General features: G+C 42.3%; 1 protein-coding gene across 2 annotated transcripts; it reads left to right on the plus strand.

The window, feature by feature from the left end:
- Positions 1–1,423: 1,423 nt before the first annotated feature.
- On the plus strand, positions 1,424–12,507 carry LOC138594785 (general transcription factor 3C polypeptide 1). 2 transcript variants are annotated; one of them, XM_069666009.1, is made up of 6 exons: positions 1,424–1,778; positions 4,600–5,466; positions 6,775–6,914; positions 8,436–8,980; positions 9,082–9,271; positions 10,433–12,507. In XM_069666009.1, exons 4-6 carry the CDS (start codon positions 8,568–8,570, stop codon positions 10,643–10,645), a joined length of 816 nt encoding a protein of 271 aa, XP_069522110.1. In that variant the 5' UTR covers positions 1,424–1,778; positions 4,600–5,466; positions 6,775–6,914; positions 8,436–8,567; the 3' UTR covers positions 10,646–12,507. The 2 variants fall into 2 exon arrangements, with proteins under 2 accessions (XP_069522110.1, XP_069522111.1); XM_069666010.1 differs by lacking the exon at positions 1,424–1,778 and having other exon boundaries at positions 4,517–5,466.
- The last annotated feature ends 1,242 nt before the right edge of the window (positions 12,508–13,749 follow it).

The raw sequence follows: 13,749 nt of genomic DNA on the forward strand, positions 1-13,749 counted from the left end.
GAGACTGCAGCGAACAAACACACACACACACACCCACACACACACACACACACACACACTCAGCTCAAACACTCAGTTCTGAAGTCACTGTCCAGTTAATCCCATCAGGATGAGATCTTATGTGATTGTTATAAGATCATTCCCAGACAGTTTGAAAGTCTCCTGTTTACCAGCAGAGTTTCAGATACAGTACAGCCCTTATGGAGTAGTGTATGTGTATGAATGGCAGTTACTAAACAGTACCTACAACAAACTATAAAATGACCCCACCAACATTCACATCTATGCAACCACATGCATTACATTACATAGTGTATGTGTCACACAGAAGAGATGTGCGTGCATGATATGAGAAATGTTTGTATGACAGTACGTCAGGTCTAGAAAGTATTTATCTAAGTTATAAGACAGACTCACAAGTTGCAGCCCCTGCCAAACTCTCTCCTAAGCAAACTGTTATTAATGACTCACTTATCTGCAGTTCCACCAAAGAGCAATGTGAAAAACACTGTTGCAGTTTAACAGCGCTGACAACAGGAGGTCCCAACGTAAGAAAATACATGTTACAATTTTGCCAATCAAACGTAAAAGATTTAAGCAGGTAGGACGAGGCTATATTCCCCTCATAAGTAGAAGCTGAAGTCAAAAGCTCCACAACCACAAACAGAGGGACAAGCAGTGCATTTGTGATTAAAACAGTGTGAAGATCCCTGAGTAAAACAGCAGGTCTAACTAACAGTGCAGCTCAGGTACAGTGGACTGAAGCAGCTGTAGAGCCTTTCAGGCTAAAAGGGAGACTTGCCATCTGCCCCAACACTTGGTAACTCATATTATCCCAAACCATTCTACCTTTTATTTATGTTTCAGAGAGATTAAGATATATAGACAGACATTTTCTTACTTTAGCACTAAACTAGACAATTTTGAAGCAAGGCCGTCACCCAGTAAACGGGGTTTGGTAGCAGCAGTTTGTGCAGTTAAAGATAATCTTCATTAATACTGTGGCAGCCACTGATTCTGTACACATTAGCTCCGTGCATCCAGTCGCCCATGATTGGTTTACACACGAACCAGGAAAACTCACAATAAAGTAGTATTTTGTGTTCCTGAATATGATTCCCAGCGATGCAGCACTTTGAATCTTATGTAGTTGGCTGCAGATGAAGCTTCATGACTGTGACTATGTTATGAAAATCAAGTTTGACAGTTTTACATTGTTTTTAGATGGTCTTTCTTGACGCTACAGAATGATAATGTTTCTTTTTTTTGTTACAGAAGTCCAAACGATGGTTACTCAACTGTGCTCTCTACAGCTATAAGAACTAAAAGTTTTAGTTATACGCAAATTGATTCAAGAGAAGAAAATGCAATGTAATGATCAGGCGTATGCATTTTGAGTTTGTAATATTTATGGTATGAGACATCTCTGTGCTGTTCACCCGGCTGCTCTGTGTGGTGCTTTGTACCCTGCTGTGCCTGGTATCAGTGATGGAACGACAGTTGTTTGCAGAAAACACTGTTCTTTTGTTTGAAGCAGTTGTATCTTCTGTTTACGTGTTGTGTGCTGCAGTTAGTTAGGCGCATGGCTTCGACCAGTGCGCAAGGGGGGAGATAAGATATTTTAGCAGCCATGAAATTAATTAAATGTTCATCTAATTGCAGTCAATGAAGTTGTATTTCAGCAGATAAAAGGTGCTACAGAAGAGATGGAAGCTGAAATTCCAGAATGGCTGCAGAGGGTGTGTCCAGGAGATTGAGTAGGTGCCAAGATATCCAAAGTAAGTGGGACTAGCACGACGTGACATTAATGTGGTATTAACAACTCACATATCCAGAAGAAAATATTTCCTGCACTCTGAGGGTAAAATTATATCTTGTGGACGTAAAATTGTTAAAGAAACGTCTCTGTGGAAGAAGTTTGAAATATCTAAAAAAAATCCCTCCCATTTTAATGATGTCCTCATCAAGCTTAAGCTCTCGAGGAAACAAGCCAATAACTAGACTATGAGTATTCTGAAATTGTGCAAGATAACGAAAGAATACAACATGAAGATTTTTAAAAGAAACGCTTTAAAAGAAAAAATTAAGTCTGCCAAGCGTCCAGTCCTGCTTAGTATCTTGAGATAATTGCAGTTGTGATTTTGTAGTATATAAATCAAATGGATTAAGTAATTTATTGATTGGATTGCCCTAAAACAGTTTTGGTTATATGAAACAATGCTGAACAATACTGTGGTGGGGAAAAACTTAAGGCCAAACAGCAGCTCAAGAAAAGAGCATAGAACAGTCTACTTACGATCACCAGTCCAACTAATCAACCTGTTGAAGATGTGAGACATTATAACCTGATCCTTGATGATGATTTAAACATCGTAAGTTTGATTTTTTACAAGTACATTTAAAAAGCCTGAAGCCTTTTAAAAATTAGAAATTCTGAGCAATTTTAATAAATTCTTCCTAAATAAAAACTAAAGTAAACTAATCAATATGTTTTACCCCACAGTTTGACTCTTGAGCAAACTAAGGTAATGAATTGGTGAACCATGATCTCAAACATGGCATGACCTTACACACAAAGACGGAGAAATTAATCACTACAGTCAGGTTAGGCTCTAATTTGCTTTTAGTACTAACAACAAAGTGGCCAGGCGTTGTAAAGAGGGAATACAATGTGAAGCTAGAAAAGGTGTCAGATAATTTACAGTCAGTACAAAGATAAAATTAAAGTTCATGGTTACAAAATTGGACAAAATTGGAATGTAGAATATGGTTCACCCACCACTACAACCCAGCAAACACCCAATTCCGAAACTTAAATCAACAACTGAAGCCACAGAGAGCTCAGATGCGGCATGTAAAGATGCAGCCAGCACCACAATTTTCCCCCAGGCTTACACGGATATGTAGAAAATTCCCCATCGTTAGGAGTCCAGAACAACCCTCCGATTATTTAGTGGCCCCAGCATCGGCAGGGATATCAGGCAGGAGCAAGTGTTTCCATTCCAGGCCCGAGTGCCACCAGAGGGCCAGCACCAGGGATTCCAGGCCGAATGGTTGGAGGCCATGAAGGACCGGTCCAAGGCAACGATGGGACGCCTCCTGGAACCAAGGCATCGTCCCTACAGCAGGAGCTTCAGGGCACCTTCTCGGGATATACCACCATCGTGCCAGTGGGATCAAGCACACCAGGGATTCTCCAGGATAAGACGGAACCAACCCCAGAGGCCAAGCTGACAGTGAGCCAGTCTTAACAGAAACCTGTCCAGGATACCAAGTCGACAACTAGACAAAACTGGCAACCACCCACCCATGTTGATGACAGGAGGGACGACCAAAGTCATGATTGACTCAGTCTGAAGGAACCATGGGAGGACTCTGATGTGCGCAGTAACCCCGCCAGCCCAGAAGATGACAACGAATGTAAGCCGATATCACCAATAGAGTCTGCTGATAGCCCCACAGAACCAGATGAGCAGCTACTGGAGGGACATTTGCCTCAGAAAAGAAAGACCCCCTCACCTGTTCCCCCAACTCCTCCTCATCCATCCCCAGTTAGACTGGATCAACCTGAGGACGAGCCCATTGCCGGTCCTCCGAATTCTGCTCAGGTCCCGCTAAATGTTTAACCTACCACCTGACCTGGACTCAATGTCCATCTTGCAGTTTAAGCAATTCTTCGATACAGTGCCACCACAGGTTCAGAAGGAAGTTAAAAATGAGAGGAGGAAGAGGAAGGTCAAGCTTCGTAAGGCCCAAAATGTGCGTCGACAAAGGGAGACAAGTCAATTATTGTACGCCATCGTAGACGTATTAGGGAGTTAGAGGATGCATATGACATTGTGTCACGCCAGATTCGTGAGTGTGAGCAAGAGAGTGAGTTCCTTGGACGACAGAAGGCCTTTGTTGTGGAGCAAATGCTGTTCTACCGGGATGAACTGAACTGGCACCGCATACAATGGGGTCACGCACCCATGATGGGACCTGCCCCCATATAAGTAATCTTCACCATCAAAGGACTGCATATCATGATCATAAAAGTACAATACCGTGCTGAGTGTTATGGTTCCTGATTTATTTCGAGTACAGTAATGATAACTTGTATGTATCGACTTTTGAGTGATTTGAATTGTGTGTCGTATACTCTACAATCTGCATACACCTTAAAGTGCATAGTATAGCATCTCAGTTTTTCTCAGTTTGAAGACTTATTTGACCAAGTTTATTAACTATTTTTGAGGTTTTATTATTTATTGGAGATTGAAATTAAGTTGCAGATAAGATAGTTTGTGGAACTTTTTTGCCACAAGCGCTACCCATCCTGCCCATGTCCTACCAGCTGTCCCAGTCCTACTACAGGTACACAGCCACCTGAGGGAGGGTACTGGGCAGTGGAGATTTGTATTTATTTTGATGTTTTCAGGGTTTTAAAGGACCTGTGTGTCAAATTTAGCCAAACAAATGTCGGTTTGAGGTTGAGTTAGTGGTTGTACAGACTAAATCCTACACACTGATCCTATAAATGGTGCCTTGCCAAATGCATAGATGTAAGAAAGCAGATCAACGTTACTTGTTTAAAGCAAAGTTTCTCCTTCCCAACAGGTGTTTCTCGTGGCGTTTTCCCCACTCGCTGTGCACTGATTCCTTCCGCTTCTTGAGGAGTCTGATTAACAACGGGAAAGGCGGCGCCAAACCGGTCACCACGTTCTACCATGAAACCGAGAACAGGTCAGTGCACGGGGAGGAAGTTACGGAGCGAAAAGAAGTGTCTGAAAGGAAAAAGAAAACGAGTGAAGGGGAGACAACGAGCAAAACAGTCGGTGAACAAGAGGTACAACCAGAGAGGGCGAACAGTGACTCCACAACAGAAGGAGAGAACGACCAAATAAAAACAGAAGAAGAGAAGGTGAACAATGAGAAAATGGAGACGACAAGCAAAGCTGATGAACAGAATAAACAACAAGATTCAATCACAGCTTCTTCTTTTTTTTTTTTTTTTTTTTAAAGACTATTTTTTTGGCCTTTTTGGCTTTATTTACAGGACAGCTGAAGATAGACAGGAAATGTTGGGAGTAGAGAGTGGGGGATGACATGCACAAATGATCGGCAGACCGGGAGTCGAGCCTGCGATCAGTGCGACGAGGACTGTAGCCTCTGTATATGGGGCGCCTGCTCTACCGACTGAGCTAAACAGCGCCCCATCACAGCTTCTTCTGGTGAAGATTCGTCAAGCAGTGAGCAGACAGACAATCTTCTGCCCGAAGCTGCTACCTCAAACGCCTCCCCTGGTGCCGCTGAGGAGCTTCCAGATGTGTCCGACATGCTGTGCTTCTCCCTGGACTCTCCAGGTGGAGCCTGTGTGGTGTCCCTCAGCCTGATGTCTCTGGGACTGCTGAGCGTGTACCTATCCATACCTAAACAGATGGTGGTGGTAGAGAGCACCCTGGTGGACAATGATGTTGTTAAGAGGTGAGTCGAAAAGGTGATAAGGGCGAAAAATAAAATGTAAAATTATTTAACACTGAATCCGATTTTGTGATTTTAATGAACTTGATGTCACAAGTGGTCGACGCTTTTTAGCAGGTGTCTTCAAGCTGCGGCCTTCTTGTGCAGCTCGCAGAGCAACAGACTCCTCATACTCAGCTGTCTGACTCTGTTGCTGGAATTTGTTGTGCAGCTGCTTTTAGTTGCCTCAGACTTGAGACAGAATTTACAGCATACAGTGAAGGTCAGACGCTGCAAACACAACTACTTCCAGATGACTGAGGAGTTTTTGTGCATAAACTTTTATAAACAGTAATGCATGTCAGGGGCTGCACGGTGGTGCAGCGGTAAGCTCTGTCGCCTCACAGCTAGCAGGTCTGGACGAAGTGGGCCTTTCTGTGTGGAGTTTGCATGTTCTCCCTGTGCATGCGTGGGTTCTCTCCGGGTACTCCGGCTTTCAAAGACATGCTCGTTAGGTTAAGTGGTGACTCTTAAGTGTGAATGTGAGTGTGAATAGTTAAGTCTCCATGTGACAGCCCTATGATTGACTGGCGATCCTTCCAGGGTGTTCCCCGCCTCTCGCCCAATGCCAGCTGGAGGGAGGCCAGGGAGCTTGCTAAACTTCCCTTCCTCAATCAAGGACACCCGCCTCCAACTTCATGTCTCATTCAAAATCTTCCGGTTTGAAATGTAGACTGCAGACCTGAAGATTTTTTAGACGATCCACCGGTATATACTTGCCATATTTCGGATTCTGTACCATTCTGAGTCATTGCCTGCAGCGAAACAGAAGTATTTAACTCCAGCGTCTCTCGCTGGGCCGTTCCTTTCAGAGGGAGGGGCGCAATGCATGCTGGGTGTTGTAGGAATGCAGAATGGTCGAAACTACGAGCTGTTTGTACAACTTTCTCCACAGCTATGGTGCCAATTTCAAATATTACTGCTTCTATCGATTACAGAGAACACCAGCTTTGACCCTGGTGTAGCTGCATTTCTAAGTTTACTTATAATCCATTTTCTGCAGTCTGTATTCAGTTTACATTTCCCAGAATCATTGTACAATATGTTCTGTACATGTATATCATATTTAAAGGGAGTAAGGCTGTAACTGAGAGCACTGAGCGTGTTTGACAAGGTGTTACGGTTGTAAAACATCAACACTGAGAAAGAGAGTGACCCACAGCCAGGAGGAGAATCCTGGCCATGGGTATCCCTAAGAAAGGAACTCAAAAATAACTAACAGAAGCCTACAGCACTTACTTGAAATGATTGTTGATATGTGTGACTTTTCAGTATGGATGCTCTTGCAGAAGAGGACGATGACGATGATGATGGTGAGGACTGTGAGGGGAGAAAAAAACTGGAAGTGAAGGCGCATCAAGCGTCTCACACCAACTACCTGATGATGAGAGGATACTGCAGTCCTGGCATAGGTGCAGTTTGATTTTGTTCCTTGCTATTCTTAAATGGAGGAATGGTTTGTTTTGCATATGTGATGTGGAAATCTGTGTCCCTACTACCTGGTGGATGGTGGAAAATAAAGTTTTAGTTTTCAGCAACACCAGGAACCTGCAGCAGTATATGAAGGTAAAAACATGTTCAGCGGTGCTGCCCTACAAATCCTGATCCTAGTAAATGTTCTATTAAAGGGCCAGTTTGATGATTTTCAACCTCAGTCCTATCATGCTATTATGGGGAGCTAATGCCATTATGGTAGGAAAAAAATGCAGTTTCGCTCTGTGCCTTTGGAGGACGCTATCCGCTTCTCCAGTGGGCCCTGGAAAACCTCCACCAGACTGCGTAAAACGCGCCATCTGGCGGAGGCCAGGGAGCTCGCTAAACTACACTTCCTCAGTCTATGACACCCGCCTCCGATGTCATGTCTCGTTCAAAATCGTCAGGTTTGAAATGTAGACTGCAGACCTGAAGATTTTTTAGACGATCCACCGGTATATTCTCGTCGTATTTCAGATTCTGTACCGCTCTGAGTCATTGCCTGCAGCAAAACAGTAGTATTTCACTTCAGCGTCTCTCGCTGGGCCGTTTCTTTCAGAGGGAGGGGCGCAATGCATGCTGGGTGTTGTAGGAATGTAGAAATCAGTTAAAGAATGTAAAAACATACATTATAACGCAGCAGAAATGAACAGTAGTCACTACAATTCCTTCCACAGTGAGACAACAAGCTTAAAAGCTAAAACAAGAGAGCTTTGTGAAAGCTAAAAGACAGCCTTAAAAGCTTCATTTGCTTTTTTTCTCTCTTCTAATTTCAAAGTATCAAATTTGATGAACCGACATCTTGCTAATTCAGGTTTTCATTCCACAAATGAGGCCATAGTCGTAACTTCTTTGCTAGCTAAACCTTTGTGGTGGAACAAAAACTAGCCTAGCTTAGCAGCAGTAGCAGTTAGCAACATCTAAACTCTAGACTCTTGTGGAATAAAGAGTTTTTTTGAAACCAGTATTGGAAATACTTTTGATACAGCCATAAATTTGGGATTGAGTTTTCTTCTTGACCATCATAACGCAAAAACTGTAAATACTCTCTACTATGGTAATGTTTTTTTTTCTTTTCTCTGACTCAATCTTTTACTAAGCCCCCTCCCCCTTAGTTATTTCTTTTGGTTCCCTCCAATCCCCTGGGAATGAAACCGTCTTGGATCTGGAGGTAGCACTAGCTTGCTATCTGAGGTATTAAGATTGTTAGCCAGACATGCTTAGAGCAGAGATCCATTCCTTACGCCTTTGCTTGTCTTTTTGTTTTGGAAAGGCTTTAAAGAAGACCCCACCTCACTCTTTAAATCCAGAGTATTACTCTTAAAACGTGGAGAATTCAAGCTTGACAGATATATACTACTTCATTACAAACAGTTCTCTATGCTGAATGTTGACAAGTGACCAGTTTCTTCCTTATACCTGTTTCTACCTGATCTTATTATTTCCCTTTTTTCCTCCAGGAGCTACAAGAGGAAGGCCAGGTGGTAAAAGTCGGGAGTCTGGGCGCCCGTTGGGTGCTCACGCAGCACGCTGAACCGTGGCTGCTGACAGTAAACTCCAAACGCTCACCCGCATCAGACAGATTCTCCTTCATGCAGAAACAGCACAACTTTCCCTTCATGTGCAAGAGATGCCGACGAGGCACGCGAAGGGAGAAAGAGGAACCACCTGCGAAAAAACCAGCTGTGGAAAGACAAGAAAGCGAAGACAGGGTGGATGTAGAGGGAGCACTGAGTGAGGTTACTAAAGAGAAAATGAATGAGGAGGAACAGCCGGAAAAGCAGGAAGAGAGGGAGGATGAGGGGACCGGAGAGACAGTGTTGATTGTGGAAGAAGAGGGAGAAAAGCAGGTACAGCCTGAAAGAGAGGAGGAGGCAGGACAGGAGAAGGAGGAGACTGAGGAGAGACGTGGAAAAAGGAGAGAGCTTAGAACCAGAAAGAACAGTGTAACCAATGACAGAGGTGAAGAGGCTAAACAAACAGGAGCAGCTGATGCTCATGATGAGTAAGTACAGACTCTGGTTGATAATCTGATTGGTGTTCATTGTGCATTTCCTCATTCTTTCTCACCTTTCTGTTTCCATCACTCCCCTTTGATCGTCACAGCGATGAGAATGTGAGCTTCATCAGCCGGCCGTGGCGAATGGTCGACGGGAACCTGAACCGGCCGGTGTGTAAGGGCATGCTGGAGGGCATTCTTTACAACATCATGTATCGGCCCGGACTCACGCAGAAGTCACTGGTGGAGCATTACAAAGACGTGTTGCAGCCGATGGCGGTGCTGGACCTGTTGCAGGTAAATGAAAATAATACTCTCGCCAACTAAAAGTTCTCATGAATGTCTCCCAGAATGCAACTGTATGTTTTTTTCTTAAAAAACAGGAGGCTAGGAAGGGACTTGTAGTGGATAGTTAGTGGCTTTTACAGCAGTCAGTGCCTTTCAATGTGAGACATTTTTAACACATTAACAACCAATAACTGCTAGATAGCTTATAGATCCTGCACATCATGAGGGAAGGAAATACAAATTCAAGAAAGGCTTTAATTGTACACAAAATTAGTATAAACTCCTCAGTGCAATAAAAGTCAGATTTTAATCTATTCAAGGTAATGACAAACAACGCTGGCAACGCCCACAACCTCAATTTCAGAGCGCTTCTCGCCGCAGCAACTGTTGCTAGGTTATGAAAGTTGTCTGCCGGCACTTCGGCTTCCCTCGGTAGTGACCGAAGTCTGCTTTAAATCGCTCTGTATGCTTAATATTTGCTTTTTTTCAGGGAAATTTTACAAAGAAAACATAAAAACAGTGGAAAGGAATCGTGTCCTGGTATTAGCAGCAGCTCTACCTCGGAAATTGTACTCTTGATGAAAGGAAACGATCCACTTCTCCTCCGCCATTGTTGTTGACAAGGTTGATATCTGAAGCCCCGCCCCTTTTTGATTTTAATTGGTCGGTGAGGGAGAAGTGACATTGACGAGCGTGGCGTTGTTCCAAAAGTTCAACTACTTTTCAACTTGGAGTGCAGCAACAAAAATCAGCTGACGCCGAGAGCGGCTGAGAGCGCTGGAAACGCTGAACTACACTGGTTCTGTATAGAAAATAGGCACTGTTAATGGACACAGGCCTAACTGCTTTTTTCTCATTGTGTGACCTAATACAGGGATATGAGTCAAATCATCACATCTATTTTGATTCAATGGGAACTTAAAGGTCACATGCTTGCTCTTAATCTGATCAAAAGAGGAGTAATGATTGTGTAGAGAGACATGAATACAAGTAATGAAGCTAGTGCGTCAGGTTGTGTCAAAGCAGTTTTGAACTTGTCTCAGGCAGACAGACACTTTATTGATCCCAAGGCACGTTCAGGGTACTTGTTATGATAATAACCAGGAAGTTATTTACATAATCTAAGGGTTTTTTATGACTGATACATTTCCCTCCTGCTCTCCTGCACAGGCACTTATAACTATGGGCTGTGTGAAGAAGAAAACTCTGGTTAAAGCTCCTAAACCGTCACTGTTCGCCCGCCCTGTGAGCCAGGAAAGAAGTGAGACACAAGTGAAGATTGAGGACCCAGAAACTGTGTTTTATGAGCCCACCATCAGCTGCTGCCTGCGGCTCGCTCAGGTGTTACCCAATGAACGACACTGGAACTATTGCACACCATAAAGTCATCATGAAACTCCTGGTATCACATTCACCATATTCACATGACAGTCACAGTGGAGAGGTTAAATGCTGTTTGAATGTTTTACTGCTGTGTTTAAAGTTGACTAATGTTACGGGGAATCTGACAATCAATATAAATTCACCGCTTCTCCATTGATAAGCAATTTAAGACTGAAGGGACATCAGGCTACATTTCAAGGTAAAACAACATATTTGATAGCACATTAGCTACCGTTAGACAACAGCAAATGTTAGCATTCAACCTCTGCTAACGTTGCTGCTCGCTAGTGTTACACAATACAATAGGAAAGGCGTAAATTCATAGCTAACGGTAATTTTTAGGTAGCTAACAGTCTAACAGTAATTAGCTGTTGTGACTTAGCTGTCAGTACCTAATACCTTATCAGGTATATGTATGTTAATGTAAAAAAAAATCTTAGCTAACGTTACAATTAGCTTGCTGAAATTTCCCTAAGCTAGGAATTTACATATTTCCTATGCTATCCTGTAACACTATCAAACAGTAATGTTAGCTAGGAAGTGTTTGAATGCTAACTTTAGCTGTCGTCTAACAATAAGACTTATCAAGTGTGGTTTTAGCTTACAGTTTGGCCCAAATCCCCAGGTATTTTCTCTAGCCATTATCTTTTCAGTTGCTGATAAATCGGGATGCGGTGAAATTGAAAGAACTTGTCAGATTGTCTTTGTACATAAGAACTACAACCCAAAAGAAAAACACAGTACCACATTATAACAGCAGTTTAGCCCCCCACCCTGAGCTTGATGTCTGAAGAAAATGCCCGCCATATTAATTTGGTGTATAATAAGGTGACCAGATTTCTGAAATGAAAATCGGGGACATTTTCAATGCGGCGGTGAAAAATCATTAAATATTATCATTATGAAATAAAAAACAGGGACAAGTACTTTTTCATGTATTTTAACCAGCTTTTATTACAGAAATGTTGCAATCAAACAAATGGGTGACATCACCAACCATCCAGCCACTGAGGAAGACAAAAATATCAATATAAGTTAGGATGGATTTTTTGGTCAGAAGTTTCTACTCACAACTGAATACTGAACTGATATTTATGACACAAAAGGTGGCAATCAAAAAAATGGGTGACATTACTGTGATCTCCTCATTCATCCACCTCCGCCTCTTCCAAAACAGAGCCACATACAATGTCATCACCTGGTAATCTCATGCTAATGTTAACGTTACAGCTTCACTAATGACAGATATGAAAACAGTGTCATAATGTTAACGTTCACTGACTTTTATAACGTTACGTTAGGTCTTCAGTTCAGATAAACAATCATACTTACTTTAACATTACATCACTTCACACACACACACACACACACACACACACACACACACACACAGCCAAGTCTGCTGCCAGTTCACACAAAATAAATAAGCTCATACACAACATACCATTTATCGCAGCCGCTGGTCTCCTTTTCTTTCCTTTTTGCCGCCTCTAGATTGTTGTTGTTGACGCTGCTGCGTCTGTACGTCATACGACGTCTTCTCTGGCGATGCGTTAAATGGCTACCGTAATAACTGGTGTTTGAGTCTGCGCGCATTTCCCCCCATTCAGTGTCAAAATCGGGGACATTTTCGGGGACACCTTTGACCGGGGACAGGTCACCCAAAACGGGGACTGTCCCCGGAAATCGGGGACGTCTGGTCACCTTAGTGTATAAGGTTGCTTTGTAAGGCTTTTTAAGTTTAAGCCTCATGCTGAATAATGTAATCTACAAAGAGTTTCATATCATCAGGTTCTTGGACAGACATGCTTTAACTTCTGGTTTTACAGAAATGTTTTAATTGTATCGTTTATGTCCCTTTTCTATGCTAATTAAACTCATATTATTAATAAAAAAACATGTCATTACATCCTTGACTTGTACTTGTTGCCATAGTAGAAATGTTTTGGGGCTTGTTATAGTGACAGCGACTGCCTGAAGGTATTGCCACACTTGTTAGGGTATCTCAAAGTCATTAAGAAGCATAAGCAAATAGTGGCAGCATCGTGTTTAACAAATTACAACTGCTAACGTATTGCGGATACAAATTCCACATAGTCATAGACCAGCCACAAGAATGGTGTTTGTTTGTCAAAATGAGTGAGGAGGAAGTGAGGTCATGCTGCAAAATGTGGCCCCCGGGTCTTGATTTATACAACACTTTTATTAACAGGCGTCTCACAGAAAACAACAACTGATAGGACTGATAAAAACAACAGATGTAAAACAGCAGATAAAAACAACCAAACAATCCAAAAACATTTGAGATAAAATATAGTTTAATAATGTTAAATGGCGAGAGAAGAATGCTAAAACCAAGTTACCTCTTCTTTCAGACCTCTGTAATATCCCCCAACCCTGCTACAGTTACACTGATGGACATTAACTACAACTTCAGTGATTGGCAGATGCGTACAACCACTTGACCCTTCCCTCTCCTCGTCCTCTATACTCTTGTAAAATAGTCGACATGATTCTTACTGGAAATTATTCACCGAATCAAACATGTCAATATAATACTAACTCCCCTTTTGCCACATATTACCTTTTTTTCAATACCTTTAAAGTTTTCAGTACAAATATTACACGAGTCTGGACAAACGGGGATGTAAACAACAACTTTACTTGGTGCAGAGGCATATAACAACTGGCCAGTACATGTTCTATTCCAAACACTCGCACCTCATTTCAATAAAACATCTTAGAGATTTCTTCTTCTGTAATATATCTGCATACAAAAGTGGGAAAGGAAAAGGACAAAAGAATAAAGTTGAAACAGAAAAACTAAAGCCATTTGCATAAGTAAGCAAAACATTTACTTAAGTTGTACTTCCTGTGCTTTGGAGGGCATTCAGGAAACTGAATGATAGAGATCCCCGGGAAGTTCCTCCGAGATCAGGATTTCCTTTTTCCGCTTTATCCAGGAACACAGAACCTCCTCCACTTCATGAAGCAGGAGAAGCAAACCATAGTAAAACATACACTACCAGTCAAAAGTTTGGATACATTTTCTCACACAAGTGAATGGGAAAGTGTGTCCAAACTTTTGACTGGTATTGTATATG

This window comes from Semicossyphus pulcher, unplaced genomic scaffold, assembly GCF_022749685.1.
Source record: "Semicossyphus pulcher isolate SPU_LCO1_2020_fin unplaced genomic scaffold, fSemPul1.0.p SCAF_17, whole genome shotgun sequence".
Taxonomy (NCBI): domain Eukaryota; kingdom Metazoa; phylum Chordata; class Actinopteri; order Labriformes; family Labridae; genus Semicossyphus; species Semicossyphus pulcher.

Excerpts from the sequence above, each read along its gene's own strand:
- LOC138594785 (XM_069666009.1), top strand. The coding sequence starts at position 8,568 with ATGCAGAAACAGCACAACTTTCCCTTCATGTGCAAGAGATGCCGACGA. Across the intron at positions 8,981-9,081 it reads GCAGCTGATGCTCATGATGA|CGATGAGAATGTGAGCTTCA; the intron begins GTAAGTACAGAC and ends TGATCGTCACAG. Across the intron at positions 9,272-10,432 it reads CGGTGCTGGACCTGTTGCAG|GCACTTATAACTATGGGCTG; the intron begins GTAAATGAAAAT and ends TCTCCTGCACAG.